Here is a 16952-nt window from a genome sequence, read left to right on the forward strand (position 1 = left end):
TGAGCTTCAGAATAGATAACAAATTTTGGGCTTGAATGACATTTCAAAAAAATGGCTCTGTGGTTCCTTTCAGATGTGATTGCACAAATTCCCCTAGTTTATTTAAAAAAAAAGACTCATCTTGTTGAGACAAAGTTTGTAATAGATCACAAAAATTTGCAATGAAGAAACTGGAGAAGGTAGGTTTTGAATACTGAGTGCAATCTATTTTGTCTACATATGGGACTACACATAAAAATCAAAGGAGGACCAAAGGTTCCACTTATTTCATAAGTAACACAGCCAGACTAACAGTCCCCTAGCAGATGAAAACAGACTGCCTTTATGTGGTGATTTGGAATTGTTGGAATGCAACATTGCAAGCGTGAACTTACTGCATAATGCACAGTGTTTAACATCAAGTTAAAATTAAAACAGGTAGCTTGTCTTTTTGAGATAACAAGGTGTAGAGCTGGATGAACACAGCAAGCCAAGCTGCATCAGAGGAGCAGGAAAGCTGACGTTTCGGGAAGGGTCTAGGCCTGAAACGTCAGCTTTCCTGCTCCTCTGATGCTGCTTGGCCTGCTGTGTTCAGCCAACTCTACACCTTATCTCAGATTCTCCAGCATCTGCAGTTCCTACTATCTCTGACACAAGCTTGTCTTTTTGACTGTTTGTCAAAATATTCTGCATGAAACTCAAAATATTTCCGTTTACTCTCGGATTATTCAAAATTAAAAAGTAATTATAGTCTGGGTAATCTTGCTTCTCAGAAGGGGATTTCAAACTTGCACCCAATTTCACTTTTGAATGAAGTGAAATCAATATTGTAGAAAGTATATAATAAACAGTAGCTTGCATGGATCAAAATTATATAATACAGCTTTATTTTCACATTAATATGATCTTACATTTCCAAAACAAAAACTACAATTAAAACAATTCCACGACGACAGTTATGGAACAAGATGAAATGGTTAGAGACTGCACTTTTTTTAAGTTTAATTACAGACATAATTAAATCAGTTAAATTTTACATTTAATATGTTTTACAAGTGGTAATTTTGATTATTCAATTCTTTTTCTCTTTTACACAGATTAAGACTAAGAATTGAAGTTAAATTCAGAAATTGGTACAATGCATAACATATACAATACTTGAGAAACATGAGCCAAGGTTTGAATTTGGACAATAAACAAAGCCAGCATACAATCAGACATCGGAAGAAAGCAAAAGGACTTCCTCAAAGATTGCTTGTAACGAATTAATTCTACAAGAGCGGGCATCTGCCGTTTGCTGATACCTTCAATAGGAGGCCTCTATATTACCATGAATTTTGAATGTCATACTTGTTAGAATTATCCCTTATTCTGCAATGATTCTATCTTTTCTTCAACAGCAGCAAGTCTTGCGAGCATTAGATTCAGCACAGTTTGTGACTGTTGGAAGAAAAATTCTCTCAAAGTTCAGCAAATAAGAATTAAAAAAAAAAAGCCAATCAATATACAGAAAAAATGTCAGCAACATTTCGTGCCATGAAAATTAACTATGAGAAACTGATCCTAAAAAGAACAACTTAAAATTAAGCTCAATGAAAGTCTAGGTGCATATCAATAAGAATATTCCTTTGCTTTTTGTACAGTACCTGTGATAGGGTATGGTTTCCCCTAAAAGGTTAATCAATCACTTAGTTTTTTTAGGTGATAAAAAGAAATAGTAATTAGAAAAACCCTTAGCCAAGTTAAATTTTATAGCTAAAAATATGCAACATGTCAGTGATTGCAGTTAATGTCTAACACAATAAAATGTAACTTCCAACTGCATTTTATAGAACCTGAATTTTAAAATTGCTCTTCAATAATCTAATTGAAAATAACTCAATCATTTGAAAAAAATGTAACTTTCTTATAGAAAAGCAAAATTTAAGTTTAAAATCAACATAAATAATCTATTGAAGGCAACTTTAATCTGAATATCCAATCACATCAGAAATTACCTTTGTCAATTCTTCAAGGACTTCAACTTGAGTTTCTAGGACGACTGGCTTTTTCTTCTCATCAACAAATTCTGAATTCATGGTGGAGCCAAGGACATAACTAATAAAGTGAAGCAAAGATCATCATTTACAATTTGATACACAAAACTGGATATCGAGTTAACTTTGATGCAGTTGCAATGTTCTAGCTTGAATCTTGGCAACGGTCTAAGAACATGGACATATGTGTTACCAGTATAGAGGAGGAAATTTACATCTTTCAGACATTACAATAAACTAGACTATGTCAGCCACACTAGGTGGATTTAAAATACCCCAAAAAAAGCAGAAGGTTCTAGGTATCTGGTAAATATTTATCTCTCAACCAAATGCACCAAAAACAGATTCTCTTTCTGTTTGAGGACTGTTTCGCTGCTCAAATTGGCTGCTATATTTCCTAACATTGCAACAGAGAAGTGTTTTGAGGCATCCTGGGGATGTGAGAATTCTATGTAAATGCAACTTTTTTTCTTTTTTCAAAGTATCATTATTTTATCATCTAATTTCTATGCCTGTTCTAAAAGGCACAAACTTTTGTTGAGGCATGGTATTATTACTGCAGTAACTTTCCAGTATCTGATCCAAGACTCAGTAGAATATTTGACTTAAAAAAAAACAAAAAAGATTAAGCCAATTACAATCATCACTGGCTCAATAGTGTTTCAAAACGTGCCTTTGTTTGGAACAAGCTTCTGGGGAAACATGGTACTTGCAGTATTAGTCTAACACCACAATGTTAAAGGACTGGGGAATGAAAGCAAAGTACCTGTGCTTAAGCTCTCTGGTTAGGTGTTGTCCCCAAGAGATAGCGTGTGCAGATTCCGTACCATACAACCGGAAACTCTACTCTCAGTTTATCCACCTTGATTTTGGGATTTATGCATATGGCAAAGGTTTTCCTTCTCATAGTAGACCATAGGTATATACATTTAACAGAATCACCACTAACTGAACATTTTGATTAATACCAATCTCCTGCCTTTTCCCTGTGCAGCTTCACACCATTTCTATTAAATGAATCATCTCGTCTTGAGTACCTGAATTGAACTTGGCTCCACTGCACTTCCAGGCAATGTATTCCAGACTTGAAGAACTCATGTCATCTAGATACTTTCTAATCAGTCTATTCAGAGATTTTATTGTACACCTCTGGAACAGGTGGGACTTCAACCTAGGCCTCCTGGATCAGAGGTTAGGGTCATTACCAGTATTTTCTTTTTCTAAAAGAAAACTAGATAGATTTTACATGGGAAAGTGGTTCATTAAGATCTTGTTCTGTAGTACACAAACTTGCCTTTCAATATAGGCTACAGACAAGCAATATACATTCCGTTTGTAGTCGAGGTGGACTGGAGTGCAATGGTACATTCTACCCAGCAACAGAGAGCAGCCACTACAGGATAACAACACATAAATGCTGGAAAGAAGGAAAAATAAAGTTATTACAGATATGCATTACATAAATAGATACATGTATATTAGAAGCAAATTATTTAATTAGATTTTATAGGTTCATAATTGATAATGGCTTCAATTCAACTTTGACAAGTAAGTCAATCTAACTTAGCCTTGAAAATATCTAACAACCTCACTCCACTACTCTCTGGGGAAGGGAATTCCACAGATTAATGACCCTCTGAGAAAAAAAATTTCATTTGGACCTTAACTGGACGAGCCTTATTTTGAAGTGTCCCTCAGTTCTAGTGTCTTCCCCAAAGGGAAACATACTTTCAGCAATGTATTAAGTCCCCAAAAAGGATCTTTAATGTTTCAATAAGATCTGTTATTATTCTTGTAATTTCTAATGAATACAGGCCCAATATTTCCTAATAAGATAATCCTTCAACTAGGTATCAGTTGAACAAACCTTCTTGGAACTGCTTCTACTAGATCTTAAGGAAGGGGACGAAAATTGTGCATGTTACTCTCAATTTGGTCTCACCAACACCCTATATAACTCTGGCATAATCTCCATACATTTATACTATTGCCCTTTCAATAAACAACATTCCATTTTCTTTGCCTCAGAGTAAAAGGACAATCCATTGGAACAGAGATGAGGACAAATTTCTTTAGCGAAAGGCCGGGAATCTGCAGAACTGACTGGCACAGAAAGCTGTGGAGGCCATATCATTGAGTTGATTTAAGATTAATCAAAGACCTATCTATCTCTGTAAGGGGATCAAAGGTTGCAGGGAGAAGGCAGGAGAATGGGGTTGAAAACACAACAGCCATGATTGACGGAACAAAGAAAATTACAGCACAGGAACAGGCCCTTTGGCCGTCCAAGCCTGCGCTGATCCAGATCCTCTATCTAAACCTGTCACCTATTTTCCAAGGATCTATATCCCTCTGCTCCCTGCCCATTCATGTATCTGTCAAGATACATCTTAAATGACACTATCGTGCCCACCTCTACCACCTCCGCTGGCAACACGGTCCAGGAACCCACCACCCTCTGCGTAAAGAACTTTCCACGCATATCTCCCTTAAACTTTTCCCCTCTCACCTTGAAATCGTGACCCCTAGTAATTGAGTCCCCCACTCTGGGAAAAAGCTTGCTAGCCACCCTGTCTGTACCCCTCATGTAGACCTCAATCAGGTCCCCCCTCAACCGCCGTCTTTCTAATGTAAATTATCCTAATCTACTCAACCTCTCTTCATAGCCAGCGCCCTCCATACCAGGCAACATCCTGGTGAAGCTCTTCTGCACCCTCTCCAAAGCATCCACATCCTTTGGGTAACGTGGCGACCAGAACCGTACGCAGTATTCCAAATGTGGTCGAACCGAAGTCCTATACAACCGTAACATGGCCTGCCAACTCTTGTACTCAATACTCCGTCCGATGAATGAAAGCATGCCATATGCCTTCTTGACCACTATCGACCTGCGTTGCCACCTTCAGGGTACAATGGACCTGAACACCCAGATCTCTCTGTGCATCAATTTTCTCCAGAGCTTTTCCATTTACCGTATAGTTCGCTCTTGAATTGGATCTTCCAAAATGCATCACCTCGCATTTGCCTGGATTAAACTCCATCTGCCATTTCTCCGCCCAACTCTCCAATCTATCTGTATTCTGCTGCATTCTCCGACAGTCCCCTTCACTATCTGCTACTCCACCAATCTGTGTCATCTGCAAACTTGCTAATCAGACCATCTATACCTTCCTCCAGATCATTTATGTATATCACAAACAACAGTGGTCCCAACACTGATCCCTGTGGAACACTACTGGTCACAGTTATCCATTTTGAGAAACTCCCTTCCACCACAACTCTGTCTCCTGTTGCCCAGCCAGTTCTCTATCCATCTAGCTAGTACACCCTGGACCCCATGCGACTTCACTTTCTCCATCAGCCTACCATGGGGAACCTTATCAAACGCCTTACTGAAGTCCATGTATATGACAGCTACAGCCCTTCCCTCATCTATCAACGGAGCAGACTTGATGGGTTGAATGGCCTAATTCTACTTCTCTATCTTATGGTTTTAGTGCTGGAAAAATAACATTATTCATTGGTGCCCTGTTTTTGTTTAGACTACCCATTCTTTTGGAAGATTTTGTAGATTGTTTATTGTCATTTGTACAGGATGTGAAATTAACATGTTACTATGTTTAGAGAATCCCAGACATTGTACTCATCCAGTTCTGGCAACTGACATTTTATTCATCAAGTCCATCCACAATGAATAGGATATTGCATCCTTTACAGTATTTCAAATAGTTTGCTGAATTGTATTTCTATTCCATTGTCAAAGAAGTGACCATATGTCTGCTATCAATGGACATACACTGAAATTGTTAGCTATGTCCGCTGGCAGCCTATAAACAGAAGCAATGAGCACTTTTTTTTTTTTTTTAAATCCAAGCAAAGGAAATCAACCTCTCAACTAGCCAAATCCAAAGACTATAATGCTGGGTCAACAATCCCTGTGCCAGCTGAAAAAGGTAAAAAAAAGTCTGAACTTCATAGAAATTTGAAGGATGAAAATACCTGGAGTTACCGCAAGCATATGTTTAGTGCACAGACTCAATGGAATGAAATGGAAGAATTTTCCTTTATGGAAAAAGGTTAAATGAAGAAAGTTAGAATACTGCTCAGTAAAATAGATTCTTTGTAACAGGGAACGAGTGCTACTTTGTTCATAGTTAACCTATAAGACCTATTGTCTGAACCTTCTGCTTTATTGACGCCACAAGGAGATGTCACATCGGTTCCAGTTGAAAAGTCACTTGCAACATCTATCAAACTCTACAAATGGAATATATTTGTCCAAATTTTGCAGTAAAAGGCAAACAAACAGTGCCCACAATTCATTAGGCAAACAACTGTCCACAGATATTTTAGTGGATTTTCATGCAGTGACTCGAAGCAATTAGAAATCTATTTTAGTGTGGCACTCTGCATGGTGGATCTGGGACTAGCTGAAGGAGCATGTGTCCAGGACACTGAAGAGTTTCAACCGAGGCACACAGAACTAGAAGATACAAATTTGAACTTTTTATTAAACAAATGTTAAATCATGTGGAGAGGAGGAAAGAAAGATGGAATTAAGAGACAAAGATAAAGCTAAAAGAAAAACAATTTTTCCAAAAATAATTTCAAACAATTAAAATCTAAAGGACTATGTACTTACAAAAGTATATTTTAATTGCTAGAAAAGTTTTGATAGAATGAATGCACTATCTGTTGCATCAGCCACATTAAAAAAAAACTTTTCTTCATTTATGTGCTCAAAAATCTGCACTAATCAACATACTTACCAACCAGACTCATCCGCAGTGTCTATCTTCTGTTCTTTGTCTACTTTGATATTGTTAGTAACACCTACAGAAGAGCAACAGGTTATCAGCTTACGAGTCTAAAATTCAGGCACAATGATCAGCCACCCACAAAAGGCCATGTTCTTTGTGCATTCAACCACCTAAAATATTCAAGATCAAAATAAGTGGATCTATCTTTAAAAGACAATACAATATCACGTATGACCCTTTAGAACCTCACCTTAATAACATATCCAAGGATGTAACCTTCTAATCCCTGTTACCCTATGATTCAGACAAGAGTCAAGCAAAGTAATAACTTAAATATCCAAAATAAATATTAAGCTTCAATTAGATCTGACACACAAGCCATTCTACTATGGCTTATCCAGCAGCTACAATAAAGGTTTAAAGCGGTTTCAACAGAATCCATAGTGCTTACATGAATGGTGTCCCACACACAAAGTTGTATGCTTAATTGGCATTTTTTACAACCATTAGTCAACTTGGAAATACAATGCTCATTAAAGTACGTAATCACTACTTGGTGTGTATGACTTTTCCCTGCCCCTGCTTCACCATTAGACTTTCCAACACAAGGAAAACCCACACTCGGTCATATTAGCAGAGACTTAAGGCAAATTTTAGCATCTTTATCTATTCAATTACATTTATTAATATATTTTAATACAACATTAACTATGAGGAGAGTAAAATATATTGAGACTAATGGAGGAGAAAATTGCTGATGTTGGAATCTTTACTGAAAACAACAAAAAAATGCTGGAGATCACAGCGGGTCAGGCAGCATCCACGGAGAAGAAGCAAGGTAACATTTCAAGTCTAGATGACTCTTCCGAGCGGACAAAGTATGGAGGGGGCAGCATTTATGCAATAGTGGTGGCAGTTGTGGGGTGGGGGTTTTGGAGTGCTGGAGGATAAAGGATGTTGATAGTTCAGATTAAGTGATCAGAATGTGAAAATGGCAGAACGATGGAGTGTCTAATTGCCAAACTGTAAAGAACAGAAAGTCCAACTGGGGTGGAGAGAGGGGAGAGAGGACATGGTGACAGAGAATGCAAAAAGCAAAGCGAAACAAAAGGGAAAGCATGGGAGTGGATTCACAATTTGAAGGTGTTGAACTCAATATTAAATCCAGAAGATTGTAAACTGGTGAATGAAATAACTTGAAGTAAATGTAAAAATGCAAATTTCCACATAGTATCTCCTGCTCGACGTGATCCTGATTCCCAAAACACAGTCACTGGAGATTGTTCCCTTCTCTGACCCTCTGATTTACAGCCACTCCCTCTCCCCAAACCATTGTTTTGCTAAACTCAGCGCTCCCGACTGCCCTTGTACCTCTTCCGTCCACTATTCTTGTATTTGCATTCAAAATCTCAATCCAATACCTGAGCTAAGACGTTGAGAAAGTGCTGACAGGGCAAAAGTGCTGAGCCAGGAGCTTTTTAAATCCTTGCTTTTAAAAAAAATCCTGTTCACTGCTTCCCTCTCTGATCCCTCTGTGAACAAGGGATCTAGAGGTGAACGGTACCAGTGAGAGGCAGGTGGAGCAGCTTTGACAGAGTTATTAACAGCCCAGCTCAGCACATCTGCACCAATGCAACCTAGACTCAGCTCCAGTATCAGTTACGGAAATTGAATGCAGGTGGCTCAGCATGAGAATGGGTCGAGGACAGGGAGCGGCGGGTCGTTGATGGAGAAGCCGCACTAGGTAACAGAACCTGTGTAGACACAATAAGCATCAATCTGCACTGTAACAATTCTGTGATTAGAAATCATGAGTGAGTGCTTCAAAATAGTACCAATTGGCTCAAATGAGAATCAAATCTCACGATGCTTGCTAAAATTACAGACCTTGTTAATTTACCTAGATTAAAACAAGACAATGTCAAATACTCTATATACAACATAAACTTCCACTTTTTCTTCAATTTCTTGTTCAGATTTATTTGATTAAAGTCTAAATTTCAAACATTAAAGAAGTCATTTAACCCCCTTTTACATCAATTTTAAAAAAAACTTACATGTCCACCGCCCCCCCCCCCCCCCCCCCCCACCCCCCCCCCCCCGGCTAGGGGACTATTCCGCCCTCTTTTCCCCCCCGCTCACTGCTCAGGTAGATCATGTCCTCCTTCGGGTTTGCTCCCACCCAGGCCAGCGAATCTCCCACCGGCAGCCGACACTGTGAGCAGAGGAAGACGGCCGGCAAATCCGAGTCCCCGCTGATGAAAGTGCCCGAATCCTTGTTGTCCGTTTCATCGTCCGTCACCAAATCCACCGTTACTCCCGCCATCTTTCAAACCACTGAGCAGGCGCAGAGAGCGTCTGCAGCCGGCTACACACCTGCGCACGAAGCCACCCTCACGGCTACGTGTGCGCGTGCGCAGTCCCGTCCGGGGTATCTTGTCCCTGTTTGTAAAAGTTTCTTTGTTTAAAGTCACAGTGCAGTTCTAGCGTGTCCACCCACATCCCACTTCTGTTAGCACCTAGCCAGGGGTGGGCAATACCATGATAAAACACAATGTGAGCTGGCCAAAACAGTTTTTAAGAAGGATCACTGGACCTGAAATGCTAACTCTGTTCTCTCCACACTAACTGACAGACCTCATAGAATCCCTACAGTGGGGAAAGAAGACTTTCAGCCCATCGAGTCCACACTGACCCTCCATAGAGCATCTGACCCAGATCCAGACTAATTTACGATGGCTAATCCACCTAGCCTACATATCCATGGACACTACAGCCAATTTTAACATGGCCAATTCACCTAACTGGCATATCTTTGGACTATAAGAGGAAATGAGAACACCCAACAGAAACCCACACAGACACAGTGAGAACATGCAAACTCCACACAGGCAGTCATCCAAAGCTGGAATCAAACCCAGGCCCCTGGCATTGTGAGGCAGCAAAGCTAATCACTGAGGCACCATGCTATCCCACCATGGTGACCTGTTGAGTTTCTCCAGCATTTTCTGTTTTCCTTTCAGATTTGCAGTATTCTCACTTCATTGTTTTATATTGGCTGTAATAATTGTTTTCCTGAGCATCATAAAACCATACAGTTCTGCTATAACGCATGTTCCGGCAATGCGAATTGTTCATAATGCGACTGACAAATAGAGGAACACTATTTCTAAAACGTGAACTTATGGTGGCTATAATGCAATTCCATTGGTGTACAGATGACCTTATTGTTGATGTTCAGGAAAGTATTTTTAGAAAGTATTGCAGGGGAAAAAAAATTGGATCTCAGGATTCTCCTCATCCTGGATAATGCGCCAAGCCATACTCCCGCCATTGGTGAGCTTTCTGAAAACATCAAAGTGCTATTTCTACCACCAAACACAACCTCTCTTCTTCAACACATGGACCAGGGTGCAATAGCAGCTTTTAAAGCTTATTATTTAAGACGCACATTTTAGAGGCTGATTGCAGCCACTGAGGTGGATAAGGACAGTGTTCTTCAATGTTGGAAGAGCTTTAACATCAAGAATGCAATTGACATTATTGTGGATGCCTGGGGTGATGTCAGCAAGGACTGTTTGCATGCAGTTTGGTGGAAGCTTCTCAGATTTTTTTTCAAGATTTTAAAGGCTTTGATACGTTGGAGGAGCTCTCAAGAATCAAAGAATGTTGAGTTGATTTTGCAAAGCAAGTTGGATTTGAAGAAGTGGAGAGTGAGAATGTTGAAGAGCTGCTTGAGTCCCACAGTGAAGACCTCTCTACAGCTGATCTACAACAACTTGTCGCTGAGGGGGAAATGGAAGCTGGAGATGAAGAAGGTGAAGTCCAGGATGCAGCACCATGAAAGCTTTCCACTTCTGTTTTGTCTTCTATCCTGAGGGAAATTGAGAAGCAGTTGCAGCTCTTAAAGGACAATGATTACATTGCAGAATGCAGCAGGGTAGCAGATCATGGAATAAGATCTTACTTGGCAGCATATGAAGAGTTTCTTCATGAAAGAAGAAAAAGGGCAAAGCAGCAAAATCTGGATATCTTTTTTAAGCAACTCCCCCCAAGAAACAGTCAGAAGACAATGAACCACATCCATCCACTTCTGGATTAATTATTTTTTGCCCTAACCCTGCAACCGCAGCTGCACCTGAAGGTAATGATGATGACCCTCAGCCCCTGCATTAACAACACAGCAACCTCAAAACCTACTCCCCCATCAAGTCATCTTGACATTTTTTCAAGGTAAGGTGTTAAATTTACTTTTATTTTATTATTAGATATGAGTTAAACATTCACTTAAACTGTGCTATCCTTTGTGAAAGGCTTTTGAGTGATTTTCGGACAATTTTGAGTGATAATTTTGGTAAAACCCAAAAGAAATGATAATTTTGGTAGTTTGCCTCAACTCCACTTTTCCCATAGATCCTGTTATTTCTATAGCACGATTTTCTATAATGCGACGTTGCAGGGGAACACAGACTATCGCGTTATAGCAGAACTGACTTTTTTTAAGGTGTTTTGTGTCAGATTGAATGCTTGTCAGCTATCTATCTTGAGAACGCTCTTATCTAGGGCAAAGACGAGGGACACCCTGGCCTGCCCACACATCACAGTTCTCCACTTGAACTTCCCAGTTTAGTTAAGTCCGATAAGGAATGCACAGAGCTACAGTTGGCCTGGTTTCGGGACTTTCCAGAGAAGTGACTGTTTAGATCAGTCCACTCTGGGTTTTTATTGTCAGGGTTTACTAGCCGTCACCTCTCCAAAGTATCCACCAGGCAGAGGAGATAGTCACACATTGCTGTAAGTGCCACATCGTGTTCATGCCTGTGGGCCCGCATGCTGCAGGTCCAAGGCCAAAACCTCCTCTGTGTTTCTCAGAAGATGAGCCTGGAGCCATGAAGGACCTAGTTTCTGTGTGTTACCAAGGTGATGCACGGCTGAGGTATGGCCGATGGAGAAGCTGAGTGCTGATGGATTTACATTGCTGTTATCCTAGACAAATACAGCTGCCTCAGCACTGACTATAATAGAGGTTTCTCCCTGGTGTCCAGCAGGGTGCGGATGCAACCCTTGAAGATTTTCATTAATAATAGAAATATGTCCTCATATCATCATCAACTATACCGCCTATCTATATCAAGGATGTGAAGGTGCCAGTGTTGGACTGGAGTGGACAAAGTCAGAAGTCACATGACACCAGGTTATAGTCCAACAGGTTTGTTTGAAATCACACAAGCTTTCGGAGGGCAGCCCCTTCACCGCACCTGATGAAGGGGCTGTGCTCCGAAAGCATGTGTGATTTCAAACAAATCTGTTGAACTATAACCTGGTGTCATGTGACTTCTGACTTTGTCCATATCAAAATCAACAGTTCTGTGACAGCGCAGGCGAGATGTGGAGGTATTGTAACCAGACTATCTAATTCAGAGACCCAGGTAATTTTCTGGTGAACTAAGTTTGAGTCCCACCACAACAAATGGTGAAATTTGATTTCAATGAAATCCAGAATTAAAAGATAGCCATTAAACAATTGTCAAAAAAAGCCCTATCTACTCATGTCACAGAATCTCTGCAGTGCAGAAGGAGGTCATTCAGCCCATTGAATCTACAATGACCCTCCAAAGAGCATCTCACCAAGACCCAGTCCCAACCCTATCCCCACATTTACCATGGCTGATCCACCTAACCTGGATGCCCCTAGTTCTAAGGAAGGGTCATTGGACTTGAAACATTAACTTTGATTTCTGTCCATAGGTGCTGCCAGACCTGCTGAGCTTTTCCAGCAATTTCTGATTTTGTTCCTAAAAATGAGGTGTTAACCCAATCCAGGGGAGATGATAGTCTAATGGTATTATTGTTGGGCTGTTAATCCCAAGACCCAGGCAGATGGTGGAATTTGAATTCAATAAAAAAAACTGGAATTAAGAGTCTAAAGGTGACAATGAATCCATTGTTGGAAAAACCCATCTGGTTCACTAACGTTCTTTAGGGAAGGAAACTGCCATCCTTACCCGGTCTGGACTACATGTGACTCCAGACCCACACCCACAGCATTGTGATTGACTCTTAAATACCCTCTTGGCAATTATGGATGGGCAATGTATCCAATTATGGATCGGAAAGAAATACCGGCCTAGCCAGGGATGCCCTCATCCTGTGAATGAATTAGAAGAAAACACAACATAGGATGACTTGTTGTACAAACAGATGAAACTTTAAGTGATAAACAGAGCTAAGCAATTCCATATCCAACAAATCATATTGAAGTTCAGTAGTTCTGTAGTCCACATCTAGTCATGAGTGTTGGTGGACAAGTAAACAGCTCAATCAAAGAGGAAAAGACTTTAGAAATATCTCCATCCTGGATGATTGGAGTGCCCAACACAACATTGCAACAATTCTTATCCAGAAGTGCCAAGTGGATGCTCCATTTCGGTCTCCTGCACAGATCCCAACATCACAGATGCCTGTCTTCAGCCAATTCAATTCACTCTATATGATATCAAGGCATCGCACTGGATACTGCAAAGGCAATGACAATTCAGCAATAATCCTGAAGACTGGTGCTGCAGAGCTTGCTGCATCCCTAGTCAACGTGTCCCAGTACAGCCACTTCGGTGACATCTATCCAACAATGTGGAAAATTGCCTATACTGTAAAGTTGGCCTAATCCAACCCAGCCAATTACTACCCCTTCAATTTACATTTGATAATCAGCTAAATAATGGAAAGGATCATCAACAATACAATCAAGTAATACTTCCTTAGCAATAACCAGCTGACTGACACCCAATTTGTACCGTTAGGAACACTCAATTCCTGACCTCTTTACAGCCTTGTGTCAAACATCTAACCATTACCCCTTGAGATTGAGTGGCATCACTGAATTCCCCCACTATCAACATCCTGCATATTACCTTTGACCAAAAACCAAACTGAACTAGCCATATAGATCCTGTGCTATAACAGCTGCTCAGAGACTAGCAATCCTGCAGTAAGCAACTTCTTGACTTCCTAAAAGCTGTTACCATATAAAAGGCAGATGTCTGGAATATGATGGAATACTCCACACCTGCCTGAATGATTGCAGCTCCAACCCCGCTGAAGAAGCTTGACACCATCTAGGACAAAGCAGCCCGCTTGATTGGTACCACGTCCACAAACATTCAGTCACTCCACCAACCGCTGCTCATAGCAGCAGTGTGTACCATGTAAAAGATGCACTCAGAAATTCACCAAGGTCCTTCAGACAGCACATAACAACTCCACGGCTACAACCATCTGGAAGGACATGGGCAACAGCTATATGGGAAATCTCCTCTCCAAGCCACTCATCATCCTGACTTAGAAACTCTTTGCCATTCCTTCAGTGTCACTGGGTCAAAATCCTAGAACTCCTTCCCCTAAGGTCAACCAAAGCACATGAATTACTGTGATTCAAGAAGACTGCTTACTGACACCTCCTCAAAGGCCATTAGGGATGTGAAATAAATGCTGGCTGGCCAGCAATGCCTCTTCTCATAATTGAATAACAAAAACCCAAATAACAGATGTTTTCTGGTATTTTTACAGAAAATGTAGAAGTGAAACAGATCATAGTCTAAGACAATTTACAATCATTTACAATATTCACTCTCAGTGTGCAGGAACCAAGAGCATTGACCCTTTGAAGTCCAATGGTCTACTCTCATTAATTGCAAGAGAGATCTGAATGAGAAATGACTGAACACAATAAGTGCACAAAAAGCCTCAAAGTTCCCTGTAATTGTTTTCTGCTCTGCAAACTGCTTTATTGGCTAATGGAGTGGGAGGCCTTTCCATAAATAGACAGCTGTGTCTCTCAGCCGCATGAGACCCCTGATCCAGAATAAAATTCCACCCATTGACCCTTTTAAAAAATCTAGGATTTTCCATACCTTTTTAACCACTTTGTCAAACTGCCCTACCACCTTCAACAATTTGTGTGCATATATACCTAGATATTACTGTTCCTGCGTTCCCTTTAGAAGTGTCCAGTTTAGTTTGTATTTTTCCTTCCTTTTCTTGATACTACAATGTATTCCCATTTCATATGAGCCAAAATTAAAACATGTTTTTGGCAAGTTTTAAATAGTTCTGGAAAACAGTTTAATTCAACTCACCATAATGACAGGATTATACACTGACAGTTCATGTGGGAACATAGATCATCTGGAGAAGGTTATTTATAGCTGTATTATTTATTTTAACCCAGTTCCATAATTGTATTTTTATTTTTTTATTTTTATATAATATATCTTTTAAATGCATTGAAGCTCAAATAACTTTCACAGATGTATTTTAAATACGTGACATTGGTAAAAACCTGATTATTGCAGTTCAGGAGTTAGTGTGTGGAATGAACTGCCAGAGGAAGTGGTGGATGCAGGTCTAGTTGCAATGTTTAAAAGACATTTGGAAAAGTATGTGAATAGGAAAGGTTTAGAGGGATATGGGCCAAACACAGGCAGGTGGGACTAGTTTAGTTTGGGAACATGGTCAACGTGAATAGTTGGAAAAGGGTCTATTTCTATGCTGCATGATCTATAGAAGTGGGTATTAAATGTTCACTTAAAGGCTTAAATTTGTCCACTGGTGGATGGGTCAATCCTGTCACTGATATAATTGTATTGGGATCATGGGAGGGCAGATTGGTTGTGGGTAGCTGTGAAGAAGGGTATATGATTTATTTATATTTTACAATCATTTAGTTTTGTGTTTTGATTTTTCAATTTGAACTAATGGCAAATGGATTTTCTGTGTGTCTGTAGGGGTTATCTGTAAGTATTTTTGTAACCATGGTGATTTCCTTCAAAACACAGCATGAGTGAAAGACTTCCATGAGTTACCCCAATAGGTTTTTGTTCACATTGAGACAGAGATTGACTTTTTTTTTGATTAGAGAATCACCAACAGCTTGGGAAAGAAAGGGATTTTTTTTTAGTTTCAGTTTGAGCAGTTCTATAGATTTCTTGGTTGAAGTTGAATGTGTAAAACAACTCCACATGAGAAAGAGAGAAGGTAGTTTAGAATTGTTTAAGAAAAGGTTACTTCGGTGAAAGGAATTTGATAAAAGTTCTACACCAGAGTGTTTGGTTAAAGGGCTGAGTCAGCAGGGCTTGGTCAAGAGGAGGTCATGTCTGACAAATCTGTTCAAATTATTTGAGGAAGTTTCCAGCAAGTTAGAGACAGGAGAGCCAGTGGATGTGATCTATTTGGATTTCCAGAAGACATTTGACAAGGTGCTGCACAGGGGACTGCTGAGTAGGATTTGAGCTCATGGTCTGAGGGGCAAGATACTGACATTGATAGAGGATTGGCTGACTGGCAGAAGGCAGAGAGTGGGGATAAAGGGGTCTTTTTCAGGATGACAGCCATTGACTGGAGGAGCTCTGCAGGGGTAAATGTCGAGACCACAACTATTCAGGTTATACATTAACAATCTGGACAAAGGAACAGAGGGCATTGTTGCTACATTTTTAGATGGCACAAAGATAGGTGGAGGGACGGGTAGTGTTGAGGAAGCTGGAAAGCTGCAGAAGGTCTTAGACAGGCTAGGAGAGTGGGCAAAGAAGTGGCAGATGAAATATAATGTGTGAAAATGTGAGGTTCTGCATTTTGGTAGGAAGAATAGAAGTGTAGAAAATTTTCTGAACTGGGAAAAGCCTTGGAAATCTGAAGCACAAAGGCACTTAGGAGATCTAGTACGAGATTCTCTTAAGGTTAAGAGAAAATTCTTAGGGATAGGATTTACTCACATTTGGAAAAAAAAATGGATTTATTAGCAATAGGCAGCATGGCTTTGTGCTGGGGAGGTCATTTCTCACAAACTTGATTGAGTTTCTTGAGGAAGTGACAGATGATTGATGAGGGAATGGTGGTGGATGTCATTTACACGGACTTTAGCAAGGTCCCTCAAGTAGGGCTGATACAGAAGGTAAAGTCACGTGGTATCGGAGTGAGCTGGTAAGATGGATACAGAACTGGCTTGTCATAGAAGACAGAGTAGCGGTGGAGGGGTGTTTTTCTCACTGAAGACCTGTGATTGGTGGTGTTCCATAGGTTTCAGTGCTGGGACCCCTGTTATTTGCAATATCTATAAATAATTTGCAGGACAATGTGTAGCATCATGAAATCCTTAGAGTGTGGAAGCAGGCCGTTCAGT

General features: G+C 40.2%; 1 protein-coding gene across 1 annotated transcript; it reads right to left on the reverse strand.

Moving 5' to 3' along the window:
* Nucleotides 1-843: 843 nt before the first annotated feature.
* Nucleotides 844-9195, reverse strand: mis18a (MIS18 kinetochore protein A). Its single transcript, XM_020512684.2, has 5 exons — nucleotides 8918-9195; nucleotides 6785-6848; nucleotides 3310-3432; nucleotides 1977-2076; nucleotides 844-1419 (listed from the first exon to the last, which is right to left on the reverse strand). The coding sequence occupies exons 1-5, from the start codon at nucleotides 9099-9101 to the stop codon at nucleotides 1339-1341; spliced, it is 552 nt and encodes a 183-aa protein (XP_020368273.1). The 5' UTR covers nucleotides 9102-9195; the 3' UTR covers nucleotides 844-1338.
* Nucleotides 9196-16952: the final 7757 nt, after the last annotated feature.

This window comes from Rhincodon typus, chromosome 11 (genome assembly GCF_021869965.1).
Source record: "Rhincodon typus isolate 14 chromosome 11, sRhiTyp1.1, whole genome shotgun sequence".
Classification (NCBI taxonomy): Eukaryota; Metazoa; Chordata; class Chondrichthyes; order Orectolobiformes; family Rhincodontidae; genus Rhincodon; species Rhincodon typus.